The sequence below is a fragment of the Suricata suricatta genome, chromosome 4, assembly GCF_006229205.1.
Source record: "Suricata suricatta isolate VVHF042 chromosome 4, meerkat_22Aug2017_6uvM2_HiC, whole genome shotgun sequence".
Taxonomy (NCBI): Eukaryota; Metazoa; Chordata; class Mammalia; order Carnivora; family Herpestidae; genus Suricata; species Suricata suricatta.
In genome coordinates this window covers 122,041,099-122,055,226 of record NC_043703.1, presented here as the reverse complement: position 1 = coordinate 122,055,226, position 14,128 = coordinate 122,041,099, and the positions used below count along the sequence as shown (strand labels likewise).

The following is a 14,128-nucleotide window of genomic DNA, read 5'->3' as shown; positions in this document are numbered from 1 at the left end:
TTTGATGGCAGGTTAATAGCAGAAGCCTATAAACGGCATGTGGGTAAGGAGATTCAAGGAAGATACAGAGAAAACATATTTCCCTCTGGTGGCGTCAATCCTATGTATCTGCCACAGTGTAGTATGATCTGTACCAGGTAGAATCATTTGGCACCGCACTTCCAAACTTCCTGCCATTCCACCTTACAGCAGAAGTCCTGTGGGTCTCAGAAGGTCCCCCATTTTAAATACAAGAGCTCCTGGAAGGACCCCGGCAAAAACTTACCATTTCCACTCCAGGAATCACATGAGTACCACTTCAGTTCACTTGAGGATGGGAAACAAGGGAAATAAGATGCTGTTGGGTAAAGGAAGAGGAATGAGGGGCCCTTACTTGTTAGTTCAGATGTTACTTATAAATGAACCTCTGAAGCTTCTGACCATTTGTGGTCATTAAAGAGCCCATGACATTTTCTAAAACGGAAAACCACTCACCATGTTCCTCTGCTCTATTCCAATTATAGATAACTGTGTGCCTCTGAGCTAACTTCGCTCTCCAGAGTTCTGCCACCATATGCTGTACTTCTTTGCTTCTTGTCTTTAACTATTGCACAGCATTGCATTTCCGACAGCTGCTGAATTTTTCCCTAGAGGGACTTCATTTCAGACAGAGGCCCAATGATTCCTCCACATTTCCAAGTGTGTGGAAATCCTATAAAATGACACCGGTGCTAAAGATGTTTCAGGGAAAGGCGGGAGACTGCATTAGATTTAACTCAGTCTCCTTGATTTTTTAGGGAAATCTATGCTCTTACACCATATATGTTTTAACTCAGGCAGACTACTTCTAGAGCAAAGTTTGGCCTGCTTTTCCTGTGAAGGGACAGGTAGTATATATTTTAGTCTTTGCAGGCAGTTGATCTCTTCTTTGGCACTACTCAACTCTGCCTTTGGAACACAAGAGCTAAAAATACAACTTTATTTACATAAACAGGCAGAGAGACAGATTTGGGCCACAGGTAATAGTTTGCCGAGACCTGTTCTAGACAGTTTCATCAATGGATTTTAGTCTTACCACATCCCACTTTGACTGCGTCACTCTGTTGCATCGCTACTGCAGTTCCCTTGCTACCTCTGGCTCCATTCACCCACTGCTTACCTTATGGCTGAGCATCTGCTGGACCCACCTGCTTAAGAAACTGAGGAGGCTAGAGAAGCCCTCAGAGAGCCCCCATGTGGCCAGTGTGACTTGTATTATTTTATTGAGTTGACTTTTCTTCTCCCTTTGCCTCATACTCTGCTAGAAAACATAGGTTATGCCAATGGTCTCTAATTCTTTTTCTAGCAGAAGCTCTGAGACAAGGAATTAAAAGCAAAGTTTAGATGTAAGTGCAGAAGTCATTGGATTTCCCCCCATATTTTGTGAATTAGGAGGATATTTGGTTGGGTGGCCTGACCTGCTTGACAGAGGTGCTGTAACCTGGGCAAAATTCCAAATCCTGATAATTCTCCCTAATTTGGAAACAGAAAAACAAACAAACAAAAAAACTGAGGGTACTTCCACAGACTGGCTAAACACAGAGAGAATGCACCCAAAGAGCACCAGGCAAGTAGGTTGCTATGGTGATATACAGACATAAAGACTAGCTGATCAGTCACAAGTGATCCGTTTTCAACTAGTTATTATGGCATCTATGGATACAGCCTCAGGGCCACATTGATCTAAGCCTGAGGATTTCAAAGGAGGGGCTGAGGGAAATTTGCTCAGTCAGGCATGCTTCATTAGTGCTGACTTCTTCCTGCCCCTGCAGCTCTGTGCCCTCCCTCTCCCAGCTCAACCACCAGACCTCCCACCTTGCCCAGGACCAAAGGTGCTCTACAACTTTTGTAGTCACCGCCTTTATACCTGTTGCAACTTAGAGAGCAGCTATTTAAGGTAGACTAATCCTTGCTGAAATTGAAAGAATCAAATAAACTATAGAAGTACCACCCTTAACAGCTAACAGGATTGATACAGTAAATGACAAACTAGGGAACCATGGAATAGGAAAGGAGGTGCTAAGAGTGGTTATTAACCCAAACTTTTAACACCTATGTTGGGTCAGATGGAAAATCTCTTCTATCACAGAAGTCCTCAGAACAAATGGTTCTCCTTTAATCCTGGAACACCAGGACTTAATCCATTCAGTTGTTTCCCACTGAACATACCAGACAGGTCTGCTAGTTTCCTGATCTGCATTTAATCAGATATCCCCCAGCAAAAGTGAAAGTCTTTTGCTTTTTCCCCCCTTCCTTATAATTAATTAGAAAAATAATTATCAGAATCTCATTTATGATTCAGTGTCTTGCATATGGCTAGACACATATGGATGGTTAAAGGAAGGAAAAAAAGTGGTGATTGTATTAAATAGGAAGCCTATTATGATGATTATTGATAATCTCAAGACTAATTTTTATGATATTTACCTGACACTCATCCTATAAGGGAATTTTAACAAAAGCTATAAACTAAAACCAAAGTGTATCCATTTTAACAACTACAGTCATTAAAAGGTCAGGCTTCAGTCAGCCCACTTGGATTTTCTAATGTAAGAGTTCTGTACCAGTAAGAAATTTAATTTTATTGCTGGGACTTCAATACTCTACTCTGAAAATAAAATCTTTTGACAGTAATGTCCCATCACAGAATTGTTGTAGAGAGAGTAGATAAAGTATTAAGGAAAGAATAGACACTAAACAAATATCAGCAGTTTCAGTGGGTAACTCTGCTCTTCTGAGCTTGTACATAATAAGATACAAATGGGAGCAATGGGTCCCAAGAGAGCTGGTAATTTCAGGTATCTGAGTGACAAGACAGAATCAGCTACTCAGTTCCTAAATGTATCTACTCTTAGCACTCAGAGATATGGGAAGGCAAGCCTGATTGAGAAGCCATGGATTCATGTGCAGTAAGTCATTCTTTGTGGGTCTTTAGAACTCTAAATAGAGCTCTTTACTGAAGCTTTTATCTGGGCCTTAAACATAGGCAAGGTAAAAACAAACAAACGCCATCCATTTTGGAAAAAAATAAAAAACAAACACACCAAAAAGCACATGACATTAATGACTGATGCTTACAAAATCACTGATCTTAATTCAATTTCTAACAACTAAAATTGCTAGGTTAAGGGATAAGCTCCCATCTCTAAATTTCTAAATCTCTCAATTGGAGGCTGATGGAGGGGTTTTAAGGAGGCTGATTTTTGCCCTAGAAAAAAATCTTAGAGGTTCCTTTTACCTCTAAGAGTCTATGGATCTACATTTCCTTTTTCAGAGATAGTTGAGAAATAAGCCCAGAAGATAGAATTGCTTTTCTTTCCTGTCTCTCCTTTTTCCCAATTCCTACCTCCCAATTTTGTGGGTAACTACAAATCTTGGTACATATGTAATACATAATCATTATTCAGCTTTAAAAATAAGCATTTGAAGAGACTACTTTTTTCATAAAGTTAAAGATAGATGTGATTTTTCTCTGTGTCTCTCTCTTTGGGGGACATTCTTTGTTGAGACAATTAATTTCTTAGCCTTTTTTTTTTCTGTAAATGAAGGAAATTTTCCATGCGCCAGCCTGATAAAAATACCTGTTCTGGGTACAGTTTCCTGAAATGTGGCACCATATGTGCATCAGTAAACATTATGTGTAGAGTAAATTAAACTGAGCCTTATAATTAGGCAGTAAGGAAATTACTGAGGACCTGAAAGAGTAAATCAGCAGTATTAAAATGCTCTCCATTTTCTCTGAAGCACTTCAGAGTGCCATAAAAAGCCCACGTCACTGTGATAAATATCGAGAGGAAATGCATTGGGAGCAAGACAACCTAAAAGACACCACAATTCAAATAGGTCTTCAAATCTGGAGTCCAAGGTGTCATCTCATTAAATTTAAAAGTCAGCCCTTTTGCCATTAATGTAGGGGAAAAGAAAACCACCTGACATTGAGACTTTTGGGGGAAACTTTCTCAGATAGCAGGTGCAGTAAAGACTTTAATAGACAGAAACTCTGGAGCAGAGCCAAGACTAAGGAAAGACTCACCCATCATAAATAAAATAGCAACAATGTAAATAAGGACAGGATCAGTACTGCTGGGTTTTTCCAGCTTCTGTTACTGATTTTATCTTTATTTACAATGTTGATAATTTGCTCATTGTGGATTTTTGTTGCCTTAATTTCTATTTCCAAAAACACTGCATAAGAATATTACTTACTTGGTTACTGAGATTTTTGGAGTTCCCCAAACTTTTCTCATTTGGCTCACCTTTGTCTTGGCTCTGCACAGAGCACAGTAAGCAATGAGACCAGCCTCCTCTAATCTTGGTCCATGGAGAAGGAGGGATCAAGCATGGATTCTCCTTCCCTTTAAGCAGATACTGTCCCTGTGAAATGGGGAGGTCTAGCAGAGAGGCTCCAGTAAAGGATTAGAGGGAAGTTGAAGGGCTTCACAGTCCTCAGACATACCCTGAACAGACTTCAATGAGATCTGAATGTTCCTAATCTCAGAAACAAAGGCAGAGGAATTCAAACCTGCTAGAACATCACAGATTTTCTGGAAAGCTGATTCCAATACAGAGTAGTGTGCTACCATATATACATGAATTCGGAATCTCCCAAGATGGAGCTGTATGTCTGCATTTCGGCAGGTTCTTGAGCTGCCTTTTCTAAAGCCAGACCTGCAAGAAACTTCTGGGTTGAAGCATAGACGTTCTCTTTTAAGCTGGAAAAACCCACAGTGTAAGTGGACTTTTAAACAAATTTAGTTCTTAAAACAATGGAACCAGAGCCATGAGAATGCAAAATGGAGGGACATTGATGATTGTGACAATTTTGGGGGGCCATGGCTACATACAGGGGATTCTTTCTTCTTTCAACCCCTGTGTACTGCAAGCTGACTTTATTTTGGCCACTGGGATGTGACCTGAAGAAGCAAAAAATAATAACACTTGGGGATAGGCAAAGTCACAGAAAAAACAGTCACAGTAAAAAGTGTCATAATAGGAGTATTTTTAAATGCTCCAGGAGCCTACTGGATAAACCCTGTTTATAGGAATTGGATAAGGTTGTGATGATAAGGTGACATTTAAGCTAAGCCTTGTAGGAAAAATTGTGAATTTTCCTGGAAGAAAAAAAAGAGGGAGAGGGAGCATTCAAAAAAAAATGTGAAATTTCTTGGTGGGGGGTAAGAAGAGGAAGATAAAAAGAGAGAGGGCATTCTAGGCAAAAGCCATTGCAAAAGCATGAGGATGTGTGAATGCTGACTAAAATTGCTAGAGCCAGAGTGAGCTGAAGCCAAGGAGGCTGGGGTAGGGGAGAGTGGTTGTAAGGTTGTGGCCATCATTTTTATGAAAAATCAATTAAACAGTGGATGTTTAAATCCAATGGGAGTGGATAGGAAGGAATGGATTGGACATGCATGTAGGAGTTGGAATCCACTGGTCTGAATAACTGATGAGAAGTTCAGGAATGATAACAGGAAGAACTGTACAGGGCTGTAATCTTTTTGGAAAGTTGATCACAGTGGGAAGCACACAAATGTGTAGGGTTGGGGTAGAGTGAGGATTTGGCTTTCAGGTATCCTGGAAAATCCTTCATTCAGCCAAGAAAGACAAAGAATGGTCAAGAGCATATACAGTAAATAGATGGACATTATAAGCACAACCTCTTCTTCACAATTTTCTACCCACGCAAAGAAGACTGTTGAATTCCCTCAGCCATCATCAGTGACATTCAGGGAAGCCAGGAAGGTATAATGTGATGAGATCCTAGGGCAAATGAGCTGCCACCAGGGCTGGGGGTGACAGCAGGAAAGGCAGAGCCTGTAGGAAGATGACTCATTTTCTTAGTTTCAGATGAATACAGCCTCCTTGGGAAATGGGGAGATAAAGAAATATCAGCTGTCCTGGTGGAAATTTCCCCTGGGAAAACTGATGCCAGAAGCCATTTCAGGTAGTAAAAGATAACCTCAGCAAGAAGGGGTCAAATGGAACAGATAGTTTGACCACAAACTGGCTGCAATGTTAGAATTAGTTAGATTCAAGTTCAGTTCAATTAGAGTCAAGGTGATTAGCTGCTATCATCAGCTCTAGAAACGGCTCAATTCAGACCATAGTGGCAAACTCTTGTACAACAGACTTTAAAATTATCTTCCTTTCAGTGACAGTTTTGGATAAGAAATCCCAGCCTAAACACATCCTCCAACAATGACTTGGGCCAATTTCATTTAATCAAGATGAGTGTTCTGAAATGAATGTTCTGGTAAGCTAAAATGGCATTCTGAAAAAAAAAAAAAATCCTTGTTGTTTAAATCATCATTATTGAAAATCATCCAAATTTTCCTGTTGAGAAATTTCATCCTAGACAATATGATAGAATTTTTTATAATCCTATAGTAGATTGTCCAGGGTCAGGATCAAGATTCCTTTTTTTTTTTTTTAAGGAGAGAGAGCAAGGGAGGGGCAGAGAGAAGGAGACAGAGAATCTGTAGCAGACTTCACACTATTAACACAAGGAGTGACTTGGGGCTAACAGGGGACCCAAATGGTGAGATCATGACCTAAGTGAAAATCAAGATTAGATGCTCAATAGACCAAGCTGCCCAGAAGCCCCAAGAGTCAAGATTTTTTATGGCATTTTCATTGTCTAGAAGAGGAGAAGATGTGAGAGATTGGGCCAAATGCAGACATTCTCTTGAATGTGTTTTGGGACTCAGTGATTGCTATTTATCCTTCCCTTTCCCACTTTTCCTTGACTTCCAGGGCCTGGAGAAATTAGCAGAAGAGAGCAAATCAGTAGCTGAGTTTCCACTTAACTAAACATTTCCCTATTCAAACATAGGTTATAGATCCCTCTGCTCAGTGATTATTCAATGCTGATCAAGCTACTGGGTTCTTTCTATGATCTAGACTTGCTAGTGAGGAAGAGGTCAAGGTTGGTTGGTGTCCACACAAGCCTGTGCTAATGTGTGAATAATCAACTGTGTGCTGGCTGAGAGGAATAAATTAAATTGCTTTATGGCTTGAATACTGTCTTCATAAAGGAAGAGTTTTCACATAGTAATATTTTAAGAAATGTTTCTAGCTGATGAAATCATATACTTTAAACTTTTCCTAATGAGTAATTTCCAGAAGATAAATAAGTATGTGGTGTTCTGACATTCAGGGCTATCATATCAGGATTTTCCTATGCGAGAGGTAGTTTGAATATATAACCTATCTTTAAGAGGCATGTCCAAGATGGCCTTGGACAGAACTCTTGAGTCCTCTCCTACCTCTGTCCTCCTTGCCATTTTGATTCTGCTCTTTGGTGCTTCTGATGCAATTTGTATTCACTGTCTCTGAGTTGTTTATGTTTTGTATTTCAAATCCCAGTCACTGTATGATTATTTCCGGGTCTCCATATTTCTACAGCAGCAAGGCAATATGACCTAGGGAACAAATTCTAGGGATTATTAACTCTGACATAGCTCTCAAAATGTGAAGAACACAAACTTTACCATTTGGAGGAAATCAATATTTTATTTTATTATTTTATTTATTATTTTATTTTTATTATAGCCACATAGATAGCCTCCTGTCCTTAAGAGGAAAAGCAGATTTAAGTCTCTAAATAAATGACTTTAAAATGTTTTCTTACAGTGACTCTAAAAATAATTGGCCCCATCATGAGCAGATGTGAGAAAAAGAATTGAAAGCCTTAAAATTCCTTTTTTTCTATAAATGTTTTGCAAAATCTATAATTCACACTTTGAGAAGCTGGCTACCTAAACATAATAGCACTTTTTAAAAAGAGGACCCAACAAACCGTAACAGCTGGAAACCTGAGAGATAATATCATAACACAACTAAGAACCATACTTTTGACATTCACCAAAGATTTCTTTTTCTGTCTGCAGTATATCCATGTCACCTATCCCAAACCCTGAAGTAGTAAAGGTACTGTTGGAAACCATAAAGCACCTCTATATATTTATGTGAACCTCCTTCCCCTCCCAGCAGCAACTCCCAGAGTAGATTAGTATATGGGCAATCCATTTGCATATGCTGGTTCCATGGAGGGGCAGGATGGGAAAGGGTTATGAGGAAAGACCCTACAGCCAGAATGCCTGGGCTAAAACCTCTATGTGTCCATACTCCACATGGCCATGGGTGCACTACTTCACTTCATGTCCTCATTTGTAAAATGGGCATGATTATGTCTCTTCTATCTCACAGAGCTGGTATGAGGGTTAGGTGGAGAGAACTTACAACAGTACCTGGCACATTCTGTGAACTCAATACATGTCAGCTCTAACTTAGTTTCCATTTTGTAGGCAGTGATTTTAGAAGCAGTTGCTGATCACTGCCCACCTTCAGTCATACTTATATTCTTATAAGTATGTTCTTATATACTCATACTCTATATGAGTATGAGTATATAAGAACATATATAATATAATATAAGTATATTCTTCTGTCATTCTTATATAAGTTCCCTAATGGAGACTGTGTCTTGATAGATTCACCTTTATTTTTTATTTTTTTAATGTTTTTATTTTATTTTTGAGAGAGGGAGAGAGAGACAAGAGTGTGGGTGGGAGAAGGGCAGAGAGAGGGAGACACAGAATCCAAAGCAGGCTCCAGGCTCTGAGCTGTCAGCACAGAGCCCAATGTGGAGCTCCAACTCACAAACTATAAGATCATGACCTGGGCTGAAGTTGGACACTCAACCTACTGAGCCACTCAGGTGCTCCAAATACACCTTTAAACATACCACCCAGTGACATTTTTTGCTTGTTTTTAAGTCCTCTATTATATAATTTATTCTATTAAGTCTTCATGCCAATGTAAAAGCATTCTATACATGATGTTTGTTGTTAGTCAAAAGTGTTTTGATTATAATACCAAAATTGATGCTTTTGTCAAGTTGACACTTACTGAATCTCATTGCTAGAATTACTGTGATGGCTATTAAGGGTGAAGAGATAAGAATTAGGCCCTTGATTAGTTTTGGGAATGAGAGAGTTGCTAAGTTTAGCAACACCCTGACTTGTTATGATTATTATTTATTAGCTTCTCATTGGGAAGCGTTTGAGTCCTGATTTGCTTATCAACTTGGGGGGAGAAAAAGACTAATAACAGGACAAAAATAATAATGAGGATAGATCAGCTTCCCTGCAAGCTTCGAGAAAATCAGGAGACCATGCCTAGAATAGTTCACAGGTGGCACATAGAAGGAGGACATTGAGCAGCAGCTGGCAAACACCGACTGAGTCCTCTCTAAGGGACGGGGAGACCGTGTGGGCTGCTACGTACCCAAGCAGAGACTCAGCCAAAACCTTTTGTTTTTATAATGGTCTGATTCCAGAATCACAGCAGTGACAATAGCTCAGACATGGGCATACTGTGCCTGAAGCTCTAAAATTAAAATGTAATGCTTAAAGCTGGCAGTTATATTCCCTTAAATCCATTTTTAATTCCAAACAAAATACTCTTAAGCGGATTCTGCTCTACCACTGCCCACTCTCATAGGTTTAATTGGCAAGATGGTTTTAGGCCAATCAAGTTTAAATAACACCCTTGGGTTCTTGCAACCTTTTTCATGATTTATGACTCCACATTTCTTTGGGATATACTGCCTAAAGAAAGGGGATCCACTTATATGAAAATCCTACTTAAACAGAAATCCTTTTTATTCCATTATTCCTAATTTTTTTCAGATTTCTACAAGTTTAAGGCTACTTTTTTTTTATTAGGTAAGTTCAAGATAATGATCACGATTGACTTTATTTCTTTTTAATTTGGTGACCAGAACTTTGTAAGACTCCAGGGTCATCCTTCTGAAGGATACCACCCAATCTTAGAGCTATGAGGAAGAGGCTGTAAACTGAAAGGGTGGAAACTTAAGGAAAGTTACTGGAAATGTTTTTCTTCATTTTCAACTTTTTTCCCCATTGAGGTTTGATTTCCCTAATTATTGTATAAAGGATTTCATGTGTACAAGGAAGTGGGCATGGAGAACTGAGGGTTCCCATTAAAATCTAACCAGGCTTGGCAGTAATGGAAATAACAGCAAGTGTTTCAGCCACAGGGAGACATGCATTTGAGCCACTAGCATTTATCAGCCATACTTCCTAGCTGCTCTCAGGCACTCAAATAAAACCTTTTTTTTTTTAAATGTTTTATTTATTTTTGAGAGAGAGAGAGATAGCATGAGCAAGGGAGGGTCAAAGAGAGAAGGAGACACAGAATCCAAAGACAACGCTCCAGGCTCTGAGCTAGCTGTCAGCACAGAGCCCGACACGAGGCTCAAACCCAGGAACCGTGAGATCATGACCTGAGCCGAAGCCAGACCCTTAACCAACTGAGCCACCCAGGCCCCCTAGATAAAACCTTGTTAATCCAATTAACTAGCTACCCAAATCTTAGATAAAGGTCTACCTGAGACATGTTAATCAGAGTATTTGCACGTTCCATTTGCATACGTGCTAGGTGGCTTCTGTTCAAATCAGTGAATCTTTTGTACCACTACAGGTGTACATGGAAAAACAGAAGAGATGTAAAGAAAGACAAAAATATCTCAGCATATGCATAGGGATAGAACTGACAGATGGGAACCACCTTAGTTCTAGAAAGGCAAATTGGGAAAGGGAAAGATGTTTGAACCAAATTCAGGGGTTTGGTGTGAAATTATGCCATAACTTTTGGTTCTTAGTATCATGAAACAACTTTCTTTATCCTTATTCCTCTCAATCTTTGGGAAAGGTGAACAGAAAAGCAATGCTTTTGTACATGGAATGATTTCAAAGGATGACATACTCCTTCTACTGTCATCCTAAAGAAGCTCTCCAAGGAACTTGCCACCCAAACATTTCAAGTTCTACCATAAATTCCACCTTCAAATTTCACTACTACCCTCAGTTAGAAAGAATAAACCCTTTTCTGAGAATATTAAAATCAGGGTAAAAGTTGCTTTCCCTACTCCTTCCTTCTCTGATAGGTTCATGAGGTCAGAGAGCTAAGGTTGTTGGCTCCTGAATGTAAAAGAATGGTCCTACTAAAACCAAGAGACTAGAGGTGAGAAGACTCAGTTCACATATTTTGCCTGGTTGACAATATAGCCAATGGCAGGCCCTAGAGAAAATGTGTTCCCAGTGCTTCAAAATCTGTGATTCCCCAGCCTTAGGACCTCTGGCATAGGAAATAAATGCAGATTTCCTCCGGATCCTTTCAATTTCATGCAGCTTATAGGTAGCTTACAGATCTATTCTGACTCCCTATTTTTATAAAGAACAAAAGACAACCAAGAGATGGCAAATCTACACTCACACAGCTAGATCAGTGGCAGACCTAGAAGTAAAACCCTGCACTCTGACAACTGATTCAGTGTTTTCCATTAACTCCAGTTCCAGTTCCTACCCCCCCATATCACTTCATATCATGTGTATGGAGAGCTGCTCCAAGAGAGCAAAGATACCAATCTGGCCAAATATCCACTTGGTATATGACAATGTTTTACTCTTTCTCATTTTAAGGCAAAATAAAAAGGAATGCTTCCCCACAAGAACCTGTTAGCTGAGCAAACTAGAGTCTTCCTATTCCAGAACTAATTGTGATTTTTCTGGAGGACATCAGCTCACGCATGTCCATCCCTACCAGTGATACGCTGAAGAGAACTGAGAAGCTCCCCAATAGTAAATTAGAAGGAATGTCTTTCTCCAACTCAGATTACTTTCTCCAATTCAATTTACTTCTGAAGTGTTCCTTGGTCATTTTTGCTTAGGCATCTGGCTAATATTGTCTCTACTTGACATGTAATAATTGAGAGTGCTAAATGCAGCCATGCCAGTCTAGCTGTTCCAGCTGCAGAAAGTAAGACTGTTATTGCCTTAGGGAAGTGGTTGATTCTAGCTGAGGAAGACGATCAACACCAAATGAATCAGATGGATATATGCAAAAGCTACCAGCAGGAGACAGGAGGCCTCTCGGGCAAAACTCAAGACTGGATTTCATTGTAACTTGATGGATGGTTTAACTTTTCTAGAGAAAGAACATTACCAAAGAAAGGGGAACTCACCATGGAAACAAAAGAAGAGTTACAAGATCAAAAGGTTATCAGTGTTGCTATAGCACTTTCAAGATGAAATGGGGCCTTGACCAGAGATGTTTTCACCCCCAAAAATAGACCCATAGGACTAATGATACCATTAGCCATTCAAATCATCCACCTAGCTTTCCTTGCTTTGGTCCCCTGCTTCTAAACAGTCTGATAAGCAAACGTGTCCCTGGTGATTTGTGTGACCAAAGGGAATGCCCAGGGTCAGAGACTTTAGCTAACCTATCAGATTAAGAGTTGTGCTTTTCATTAACCATTATTAGTATTCTTATTTATTCACATAAGGCCTTTGGAGTTATGATATCTAAGAACCAGCAGAGATGAGAGACTGCCTCTTTGCATATCTGGATCTGGAAAACTGAAAAACAGATGTAGAAGACAGTGAATTCATCAAGTCTCTACCTGGGAAGACTGTTTCTGGGCAGCGAGCATGCTGCCTCTTCAGAGGGTGTTTTCACCACACCTCCTGAGGCTGTCACATCTGTCCTCCCAGCAGATGCTACCTTGGTGATGAGACGCTTCTGTGTACATGTAGATGCTATAAAGAATAGCAACCGGAATGCCAGCAGAGGGCATCTGGTAAAAGGGCGTTCTTGGAAACCACCACAAAGTACCATGCATTAAAAAAATAACAAAAACAGTACCTGTCTCCTTAGGTCTCTTGTTTTCTTGGTCATCTTATCAATTGCAATGTTCAGAGGATCTCCCTTTTCTTTTCTTCCAGTCTATTAAGAGAAGAAAAATAGTACCTGGTTTAGAAAATTCGATGTTAGAGACATGGAAAAAAAATTTTTTTTTTAAATCAGAAACACACTTGACTTCAAATACAATTATTTTTGCTTCTCTCTCATGTAAGCACAATTTTGAAGAGGAAATAATTGCGATGATAAAAACTAAATTCAGAAAGAAATTTAAAATAAATCACCAGAATTCAGAATTCCTAATATACCAATATATAACTATATACCAAGACCACATTCTAACTTCTGAATCAAAGTCAAAAGAGATATTCTACTAGAAAATACAGTGTTTGTAATCTCTGTTCTGTCATGCACTGGTTTGCTTAATATGATAATAAGGAAGTCACAGCTTGAAATCATAAGGAAAGCCTCTCTTATGACTCTAAGAGGCAGAGGTAAAGGCAAAATAAACAAATGAAAAAACCAAAAACCTCTTTTTTTACCTAGAAGTTTGGAAGTTTCACTAAATAGTTTCTTTTTTTAATTTTTCTTTATTTTTTCTACTTTTTTTTTTTACATCTGTAGTAAAACAATTAAACCAAATAGAATTACCATAATCTTTTTAAAACCACAACAGCAACAAAATTCCTATGGATGAAAAGCTCTACATAACTTTATGGATGGCATTATCTTCCCTTTAAAACAAAATTAAAGAAATAAATAAAAATAAAACAAAATTTTTTTCAAAAGCTTTGTCAAATCTAGTAAGTTACCTAGCCTTTAGTTAAATACTCTGCTAATTAATTAATTAAGCATTTATTTATTTAATTATTTATAAAGTCTTTATTTTGAGGGGTGTTTATGAATGGGGGTGAGGCAGAGAGAGAGAGAATGAATCTCAAGCAAGCTCTGCACCTGTCAGCACAGAGCCCAATGTAGGGTTCGAACTCATGAACTATGAGATCATGACCTGAGCCGAAGTTGGATGCTCAACGGACTGAATTACCCAGGTACCCTCTGCCAATTTATCTATTTATAGTCCTACTGGTAAGTCGGTTCTTGTTCCATACTCATCTCTGCAGAATCATGTAGGTATCCACCGTAATTGGTAATATGATGTAATGATAACAATGATAGTGTTTTGAGGGTCCAGAGAAATTATCATTCCAGAGATTTCTAGATATTCTCTTCCAATGATAAGATTCTGGATGCATAAACCTGAATTTTACTTACAAGTAGACTTAAAGCAGTCATTTTTTTCTGCAACTTGCCTAATTAATTTTTTTGTGTGTGTGAACAAATGTCTGGTGTCTAATGTTATATGGCTTTTATTAAGAAAACATCA

At 38.9% G+C, this 14,128-nt stretch overlaps 1 protein-coding gene across 3 annotated transcripts in view; it reads right to left on the bottom strand.

The window, feature by feature from the left end:
• CTNNA2 (catenin alpha 2) overlaps positions 1 to 14,128 on the bottom strand; it is a 1,129,701-nt gene that overhangs the window by 261,416 nt on the left and 854,157 nt on the right. For all 3 annotated transcript variants that reach the window (XM_029937693.1, XM_029937690.1, XM_029937691.1), the window contains exon 8: positions 12,748 to 12,828. In XM_029937693.1, coding sequence (XP_029793553.1) covers positions 12,748 to 12,828 — 81 coding nt within the window. The remainder of the gene's footprint in view (positions 1 to 12,747; positions 12,829 to 14,128) is intronic.